Consider the following 9,843-nt stretch of genomic DNA (forward strand, 5'->3'; position numbering starts at 1 on the left):
AAAAAATACAACAGTGAATTTCAGTAATGTATAACAATAACTGTATAATGTACATAACTGATTATATAATGATGTTGACAGTGCATATAATAATGCATAATTTCAACCTAATAATCCAATAAATGTACAACTAATACATTACCACATACATCAATAATGACCTACAAAAATCAAATAATGCATAAAATAAAACACAAACATGTGTGCTAATTGGAATAACACACCTCCAAACCAAAAAAATGAACAATAATGTACAACAACGCTTACATAATGCATAAGATTTAACCAATATTTAACCAATAATGACTGCAAGCAATTTACTAATCCTTATAAACCACTAAGCAATAATGCTCAATTCCAAACAAATAAGCAATAATGTTGAACGCCAACGAAATAATGCAGCAAATGAATAGAATAATGTGTCAGACATGGACAACACTTCACCCAACAATTAAACAGAGATGGAATAGAGATCAAATGCAAAAACAAAGAACAACAATGTACCAAAACCAATAAATAATGCATCGAACTAAGGTACAAGATACTTTCAACTTTTTAAAAAGGAACAACATTCTCACCTTCGGTCTGCGTAGGCTGGTTTTTGAAGGGGCGTCCTCTTTTCGACATAGAGACACAACATAAACAGAAACCACTTTAGATTTTACACCAACATCGCAGCTAATTCATCAATAGGAACCACCATAAACACTAAACCCAAACTCTTAGGTATACAGAAAAATTCGACGAATTCAGGACGACTTCAAACCAAATACAACTCAGAAACCAACAATATACTTCAAAATTGGCATAACCATAAATATAATGCTAACAATTTCATCTTTTCCCCCCAAAATCGAACTAAATCGAACTAAAAATTGTGACTTTAGAAGCGCACCGTATTCGAAAATCAAAGCAGAATCGTCGACTGGCGGTGCGCGCGAACTGAAACTCGAAATTGGAGACTCCGAATCGTCGACCGACGTCGCTTTTCTCGTCGAGAACGGATGTCACGCCTTGGTCTCAACTTTTTCAGCGGCGGCTAGGGTTTGAGTATTTTTTGAAAAAGAAGAGAATTTGTTTGATCGTGGTTTGATGGGATGGAATGCGAGAGAGTGTAGGGAGACAGAAGGTCCATGAAAATCCCGCTTAATTATCGGAACCTCCGTTTTGAAACGTGTTCCAGCCATTATATGATTATTATTATACCCTCATAATGCACAAAATGTAACCAATAATGCAACACGGGATTAATTGCAGAAATTTAATCTGGACGGTCCATTAATCTAATCCAATGAATGATATTAAGAAGGAAATAGACACTAAGGATGGAAAAGCACCCTAATTCTCCCCTATATATATATATATATATATATATATATATATATATATATAGAGTAGTGATATGGGGAAAGTGCCCATTAAGTATATAACTAGAGAACAAATCACAGCCACAAGATCAAGAAAATCAAGGGCTAGTTTTAACACATGTGATTTTCGAATTTGAAGGAGAAATCAATTCACTCTATCACAGATTTACTTCACTATACAAGGCGAGGGTATAATGGACATTTCACTAATAAAATTAGGGTTAACAATTGAATTAATTTTCTCATTTGCAGAATTCATCTTCCGCCATCCCTGCTCATCCCGTCGCCTCCATCACTGCTCATCCCGTCGCCTCCATCCATCGTCGCCGCCGTTTCCATCCATCGTCGCCGTCGCTTCCATCCATCGTTGCTGCAATCGCCGTCGCCTCCATCCATCGTTGCTGCAATCGCCGTCGCCTCCATCCATAGTCGAACAATGAATCCAAATGAGAAAGATTTTTCAAAATGTAAGTTGTTCTACTAGTTTCTGATTTAGATTTAGTTTTAGAATAAAAGTTAGTTTTGAGAATTCTGCAAATTCAAACGACGAGAGTTTTTAATAAGTGAGATATGCAGTAGTTTATTATGGAATCCAAATTGAACAGAACAGATGTTAGCTTACAGTTAATTACTACAGTTAACTACTTCTATTTTTTGTGTAGGTTTTGATCGACTGAAAAAAAGAAAAACAACAACCTTAGACTCCGATCGTGAGTAACAACTACCTGCTCTGTTTTTCATTTAGTGAAGTATTACATTATTAGAGTGAAGTATTCCAGTTTAAGAGTGAAGTGTTTGTCATCGATGCTTGTAGTGCTCTGTTTTTCAATTTCAGTGAAGTAAAACATAGTTAGAGTGAAGTATTCCAGTGTTAGAGTGAAGTGTCTGTCATCTATGCTTGTAGTGCTTTGTTTTTCCATTTCAGTGAAGTAAAACATGGTTAGAGTTAAGTATTCCAGTGTTAGAGTGAAGTGTCTGTCATCTATGCTTGTAGTGCTTTGTTTTTCCATTTCAGTGAAGTAAAACATGGTTAGAGTGAAGTATTCTACTTTTAGAGTGAAGTGTCTGTCATCTATGCTTGTAGTGCTTTGTTTTTCCCTTTCAGTGAAGTAAAACATGATTAGAGTGAAGTATTCCAGTGTTAGAGTGAAGTATCTGTCATCTATGCTTGTAGTGCTTTGTTTTTCCCTTTCAAAGTGAAGTAAAACATGGTTAGAGTGAAGTATTACAGTGTTAGAGTGAAGTGTCTACCATCTATGCTTGTAGTGCTTTGTTTTTCCCTTTCAGTGAAGTAAAACATGGTTAGAGTGAAGCATTCCAGTTTAAGAGTGAAGTGTTTGTCATCGATGCTTGTAGTGCTCTGTTTTTCAATTTCAGTGAAGTAAAACATAGTTGGAGTGAAGTATTCCAGTGTTAGAGTGAAGTGTCTGTCATCTATGCTTGTAGTGCTTTGTTTTTCCATTTCAGTGAAGTAAAACATGGTTAGAGTTAAGTATTCCAGTGTTAGAGTGAAGTGTCTGTCATCTATGCTTGTAGTGCTTTGTTTTTCCATTTCAGTGAAGTAAAACATGGTTAGAGTGAAGTATTCTACTTTTAGAGTGAAGTGTTTGTCATCCCAGCTTATCATCCATGTTTGAACCTTTTTGCAGGCTTGCTATGTTGATAGGGTTGTCTACAGGACGAGGATGGTGGTTCGAAGATTTCCCACTGTCCGGAACTGGACAACCACCCTTCTTAGGGAAAGAGGTCAATTGGAATTCAAAAATGGTGGTGTTATAGGTCGAGGAAGCATAGAAAGCATTGTTGACCCGGTCTCCATTGAAGCTTTATATGTCAATAATGATTCAATCATTGTCACTGCCCCTGTCCCTTCTACCACTGGGAATAATCTTCCACCAACTGATGAAGCTCCTGGGAATACTCTGCCAACAACCAAAGCTTCTTCAACTGATGAAGCTCCTTCAAATGATGAAGTAAAAAGTTCAATAAGGGAGGCTGCAGCTTCTATTAAAAAAATGATGAACTCTATAAAGAATGCTCCGGCAACTGGCAAAGACATCAATTGCTTCAAGGTTGTAGCTGTAACTGCCCTTAGGATGGTGGGTGTCGAGGTTGCTCAAGGCGACCAAGCTGTGTCAAATCCAATTGATAATGTGACACATGCTATGGAAGTCGATCAAGAGGATAATCCAGAGTGGATTGATCTAATGGAAAAGATGATGGAAATCTATGATGAGAAGAGCAAACTAGTGGCTGAAGGCACATCAATTTTGCCTGAAATTAACTTGGAAAAGAAAGACGTAAGTTGAAGTGTTGGAATGATGTAAACAATTTGATTTTGATTTTGGTCTGTTGTGTTCTAAAACTTGACATTTGATTCAGGGTGAACTAAAAACATTTGTATGATGTTGTATTCTAATTTATAATACTTTTTGACTTCTTGTTTATATCTACCTTTTAAGTTTTTGTATTTATGGTTAAATACACATCACTATATGCAGGAGACAAATGAATTTTGTGCAGATCTAACTAAAGGAGCATCACGAAACACGCAGTTGAAGGTATACAGATACCTAATACATGTGTATTGTGGTATTTATATTTGATATTCTTTTCTTATTATGAAAATAGGACGACAATGTGGATGCCTAAATTGCATCTGCAATAGAAGCATTCATGGCGATAGGTGATGATGATGACTACATTCAGTCAGAATTGAAAGAAGCTGACCAAAATCCTTCGGCCCAATTAGTAGTTTACGATCCGGATATTGTAAGAATTGATAAAATGCTTATTGTGCTCTTTTTTTCCATTCCAATGAAGTAAAACATGACTAGAGTGAAGTATTCCAGTGTTAGAGTGAAGTGTCTGTCATCTATGCTTGTAGTGCTTTATTTTTCGATTGCAGTGAAGTAAAACATGGTTAGAGTGAATTATTCTAGTGTTGGAGTGAAGTGTCTGTCGTCCATGCTTAAAGTGCTTTGTTTTTCCATTTAAGTGAGGTAAAACAAGCTTAGAGTGAAGTATTCTAGTGGTAGAGTGAAGTGTCTGTTTATTGATGCTTGTAGTGCTTTTTTTTCCATTTCAGTAAAACATGGTTAGAGTGAAGTAAAACTTGCTCTATTATTCCATTTCAGTAATGTAAAAATACACATCCAGTGAACTATATGTCTTATAAAGTGAAGTATATAAACAATATAGTGAAGTTTTCATCTCATTCTTGCCCTGACAGACAAGTGCTAGGATTGAACAAATGGCAGTACGTTCAAAAGCTGAGAAGAGAATATCCGCTGCACTGCGATCTCCATTCCATGAAAGAATGGTTCAGGCAAAAACAAAGTTTAGCTTGCAAGAGTCACATATATTTTTTTGGATTATGACAACACATAAATTAAATGAGTAAGATTTATATTATAGTTCTTATTTAGAAGAAAAAATATACAAAAGAAATCTTAACACATATACATGTTTGAACATGGACAACATATTGTTTGATGATGATGTTGTAATCGTAACAAAAAGAGAATTTTGTTCACTGTTGCCACATGAGCTAGTAGAAGTGGGTGTGATCAACGCGTGGGCTTCTTATTTGAATAACATGGAAGAATACAGGGCTCTATCTTCATCGAGGCGCCTGTTTTTTACAACATACCAATGTGTAAGAATAGTATAAATTTTGAAAAATGAACTACATGGTATATGTTCATTATAAACCATGTTTACTTCACTATATGTTCACTATAGTGAATTATTTCTATCCAGATTTGACTTGTCTCATCTTTCAGCTGTATACAGTTGTACAACGGCCTGATGGGGTGGACATCAACACCATAATTGATAGATTCTGTAGCAATCTAGAAGATGAGATTAAACAAATTCCGTATTTCAAATGGGTCGACGTAGATTTGGTAAATATTGAATACAAAAGATTCTTTGCTATATTCACTGGTTGTTTTTATTCTGAAATTGTTATCATCTTTGTAGGTGTTCTTTCCAATTTGTGCTGCGGAACATTACTACACCATATGCTTTAGATTTAGCACTAAAACCATAGTGGTGATTGACAATTCAAAGAATGGCAGCGATGAGGACATCACAATCAATTATGGTAGCATACATGAAACTGTGGTAAGTATACATGATATATAGTGAAGTATTTTGTGATTACAGTGAACTAGAATACTCTTTACAGTGAACATAGATATGGAAAAAATGATTGTAAACTTCAAGCGTTCATGAACTATTGTACAAAACTTCATTTAAATTCAATAGTCAGTTCTTATTTTACATTAATATCCCGTTCAATGTTTACTTCACTGTCGAGCTATGTACTTCACTATATGCACAATATACTTCACTATATGCACAATGTACATCATTGGAGTGAAGTAAAACTTGCTTAGAGTGAAGTATTCCACGGTTAGAGTGAAGTGTCTGTCATTTATGCTTGCAGTGCTTTATTTTTCCATTTTAGTGAAGTAAAACATGGTTAGAGTGAAGTATTCAAGTGTTAGAGTGAAGTGTCTGTTTATCCATGCTTGTAATGCTCTGTTTTATCATTTCAGTGAAGTAAAACATGGTTAGAATGAAGTAAAACATGGTTATAGCGAAGTATTCCAGTGTTAGAGTGAAGTATTTGTTATCTATGCTTGTAGTGCTTTGTTTTTCCATTTCAGTGAAGTATTCTAGTGTTAGAGTGAAGTGTCTGTTTATTCATGCTTGTAGTGCTTTGTTTTTCGATTTCAGTGAAGTAAAACATGGTTAGAGTGAAGTATTATAGAGTTAGAGTGAAGTATCTGTCGTCCATGCTTAAAGTGATTTGTTTTTCCATTTTAGTGAGGTAAAACATGGTTAGAGTGAAGTATTCCAGTGTTAGAGTAAAGTGTCTGTCATCTATTCTTAAAGTGCTCTGTTTTATCATTTCAGTGAAGTAAAACACGGTTAGAGTGAAGTAAAACATGGTTAGAGTGAAGTATCTGTCATCTATGCTTGTAGTGCTCTGTTTTTCCCTTTCAGTGAAGTAAAACATGGTTAGAGTGAAGTATTCCAGTGTTAGAGTGAAGTGTCTGACATCTATGCTTAAAGTGCTCTGTTTTTCCATTTCAGTGAAGTTAAACATGGTTAAAGTGAAGTAAAACATGGTTAGAGTGAAGTATCTGTCATCTATGCTTGCAGTGCTTTGTTTTTCCATTTTAGTGAAGTAAAACATAGTTAGAGTGAAGTACTACAAGTGTTAGAGTGAAGTGTCTGTTTATCCATCACTGTACTCTAAATATACTTCACTGATATGGAAAACAGTACACGATAATCAATATTACTTCACTATAAATGAACCAAAACATGTAATAAGCGAACTAAAGACTTGTAAGCAGTAAAACGAACACATATAAAAGTGAATTTATTCGCAATTGAGCTTAACATAAAAACCAAGTTTGCATTGAGATAAAAATCACTCAAAAGTGTAATAAAAATGAGTCATTAGTGCTCTAAAAAGGCTACAAAGTGAACTGTTTCTTTCCAAATCCTCACTGCCTCTGTTTTGTCTTCTCATTCACCTTTTTGCAGTTCCTCGAATCATGGTGTCCAATCACATGACAATTTCCACACTTTCGGCCTGGTTTCATTGCTAACTTTATTGCCGACTCCTTCTTCGATTTTCTCCTACTTCCACTTCCCTTTGTACTGACAACATTAGGAGGATGAACTTCAATAATGTTTGGAACTTGTGAGCCATAGAAGTTCTCAATCAATGCTCTTTTCTCTGTCGAAGACAGAACAACACTTCCGAAAAGCTGCTTCTTACCTTCTTCAATAATTGCAGTAAATGCATTGATTTGGTCAATGTTCCCTTCAATACTTTGTGCTATTTCAAAGAATAATGCATACAAGTTTTTAAATGCAATCTTCTTCTCGTCCACAACAGAGAATATTTCTTCATCATCACAAAAACCTCCATGTATTGGCTTCACAAACTGTGACTTCAACCATCTCCATCCACGCAAATTCTCGGGTATCAACTTAACAAACTTATATTTCAACACACAAAATATATGGCTGCACAATAGACCAAGTCTTTCAAACTTTTTACATCCACACAAATAGGTGTCATCGCCAATGGAGTAAGTCACTGTCCATGAGTTTGAATCCTTGTCATTTATGTTATATACTTCATTCTCTCTATTGGTAGACATTCCTAGAGTTGAACAAGACAAAGAGAAACATGCATAAACTATCTCCTCTTGAATTGCATTAAAAGCACTACCACTATATATCGTTGATGCATGTTTCTCAATTTCCAATTCTGTTCGCAATATAGGCACTTTTGTTGAATCATAGTATTCAAGCTTTGCGCTATTACTTCTTTGAGCCTCCAAAGCATGGTTATAGTTCATATAAAATAGCATAAGGTTAGCCCGACACTTTGAGTACCTTTTAAAGAAGCTATTCTGTGATTCAGACAAAGATGTTGTCTTTATCAACGAGCTCATCGGAAAATCACGGAAAAAGGCTGGAACCCAAAACTTTCTAGATGCAAACATTGATGAAAACCAGTCATTATTGGCCAGCCCATATCTTTCCATTATAGCATGCCAAGATTCTTCAAATGCATCGGCTCTATCAACTCCGACCAAACACATGCATTCAATTCCTTCTTTAGTTCTTCACTACCAAGCATGTTCTTTGGCAATTTGTCAGCAACTTTATTCATTATATGCCACATGCACCACCTGTGTCTCGTACTAAGAAGAACCTCTGCAATAGCAACTTTCATTCCTAAGTCTTGGTCGGTTACGATTAGCTTCGGAGCCACACCCATACATTTCACAAATTGTTTAAATAACCATGAAAAGGAGTCGGCATTTTCCTTGGACAAAAGGCCAGCAGCAAATGTCACAGGGCGACCATGATTATCCTTGCCCGTAAAAGGAGCAAATATCATGCAGTACCTACATGTTAAAATCACTATAAGACATGAAGAATATACTTTAATCACAGACACTTCACTCTAACACTGGAATACTTCACTGTAAGCAAGTTTTACTTCACTGAAATGGAAAAACAAAGTACTATAAGCATGGATGACCGACACTTCACTCTAACTCTAGTATACTTCATTCTAAGCATGTTTTAATTCACTGAAATGATAAAATAGTGCACATAAGCATAGATGACAGAGACTTCACTCTAACACTTGAATACTTCACTCTAAGCAAGTTTTACTTCACTGAAATGGAAAAACAAAGCAATACAAGCATGCTCAATACACTTCACTGTAAGCAAATATTGTAGTTCACTAAATGCTCAATATACTTCACTAAAATGAATAAAAACAGTACAGTATAAGCCATGCTCAATATACTTCACTGTAAGCTTATTGTAGTTCACTAAATGCTCAATATACTTCACTAAAATGAAAAACAATACACTATAAGCATGCGGAAATAAACATCATTGTAATCATATACTAGTTCACTATATGAACAATATATTTCACTATATGCTCAATATACTTCACTGAATATAAACTATAAGGCATGTGAATGTAATTAGTGTGCACGTACCTATTTGTTGAGTATGTCGTATCAAAAGAAACAATATCACCATACAAATGATAATTTCTCTTGGCAGTTGGATCACACCAAAACAAACGTGTCAGTCTATCCTTTGAGTTGACCTCAAATTCATAGGTAAATGCTCCACAAAGTTCCTTCTTCCTGCGCATCTCATTTAATAGCATTTGTGCATCAGCTCCTTCCACGTATGCTCTAAGGTCGCGTCTGTAGTTGCGCACTTCTAAAACAGTACACCCTACATAATCTAATCCACCAAGTACTTCCTTGAGTAAGCTAAAACTTAAAGTTGGACCGATATTTGCATTAGCGCAATCAAGTATGAATTTCTGATGGACTAAATCCAAATTGCGGTTCAACTTCATAAAACGCTTATGGCGTTCCTCAACCATCTCGTGATTATGTTCTTCAACAAAACTTTGTATAACATAACCAACACCCATAAAAAACTTCCAAGACACTTTAGCATTACAAAAGCACTTAATAGAAGAACACTTGCGTTTCACCTCATGTTGTTCATTTTTTCTTTGCTTTGTACCTTCTCGGCTACACACCACATAAATCCAAGTAATGACATCTTTTTCCTTTTTTGATCCCTTCTTACGGGTGTCAAACCCAACATATCGAGCATAATTGTTGTAGAAGTCCAATGCACGATCAAGGGTCATGAAACTTTGTCCAATTTTTGGTTTCTAATCATCGGGACATTTTGGTACGTAAACCACTGTAAGAAATATATACTTCACTGTAAGCGTAAAATACTTCACTGTAATCATGTTTTACTTCACTAAAATGAAAAAATAGAGCACTTTAAGCATAGATGACAAACACTTCACTCTAACACTGGAATACTTCACTATAACCATGTTTTACTTCACCGAAATGGAAAAACAGAGCACTACAAG

General features: G+C 35.5%; 2 protein-coding genes across 2 annotated transcripts; both read right to left on the reverse strand.

Moving 5' to 3' along the window:
• Positions 1-6,892: 6,892 nt before the first annotated feature.
• LOC125189920 (protein FAR1-RELATED SEQUENCE 9-like) lies at positions 6,893-7,948 on the reverse strand. The gene has a single exon (XM_048087139.1). It carries the CDS (start codon positions 7,946-7,948, stop codon positions 6,893-6,895), a length of 1,056 nt encoding a protein of 351 aa, XP_047943096.1.
• Positions 7,948-9,606, reverse strand: LOC125189921 (protein FAR1-RELATED SEQUENCE 5-like). Its single transcript, XM_048087140.1, has 2 exons — positions 8,930-9,606; positions 7,948-8,314 (listed from the first exon to the last, which is right to left on the reverse strand). Exons 1-2 carry the CDS (start codon positions 9,604-9,606, stop codon positions 7,948-7,950), a joined length of 1,044 nt encoding a protein of 347 aa, XP_047943097.1.
• Between the last annotated feature and the right edge of the window lie 237 nt (positions 9,607-9,843).

The sequence above is a fragment of the Salvia hispanica genome, chromosome 5 (assembly GCF_023119035.1).
Source record: "Salvia hispanica cultivar TCC Black 2014 chromosome 5, UniMelb_Shisp_WGS_1.0, whole genome shotgun sequence".
Classification (NCBI taxonomy): domain Eukaryota; kingdom Viridiplantae; phylum Streptophyta; class Magnoliopsida; order Lamiales; family Lamiaceae; genus Salvia; species Salvia hispanica.

Bases quoted from the DNA above. Each gene is read 5' to 3' on its own strand.
- LOC125189920 (XM_048087139.1), bottom strand. From the start codon at position 7,948: ATGGAAAGATATGGGCTGGCCAATAATGACTGGTTTTCATCAATGTTT.
- LOC125189921 (XM_048087140.1), bottom strand. From the start codon at position 9,606: ATGACCCTTGATCGTGCATTGGACTTCTACAACAATTATGCTCGATAT. The intron at 8,315-8,929 runs GTACGTGCACAC...TTTAACATGTAG, and splicing joins ACGACATACTCAACAAATAG to GTACTGCATGATATTTGCTC.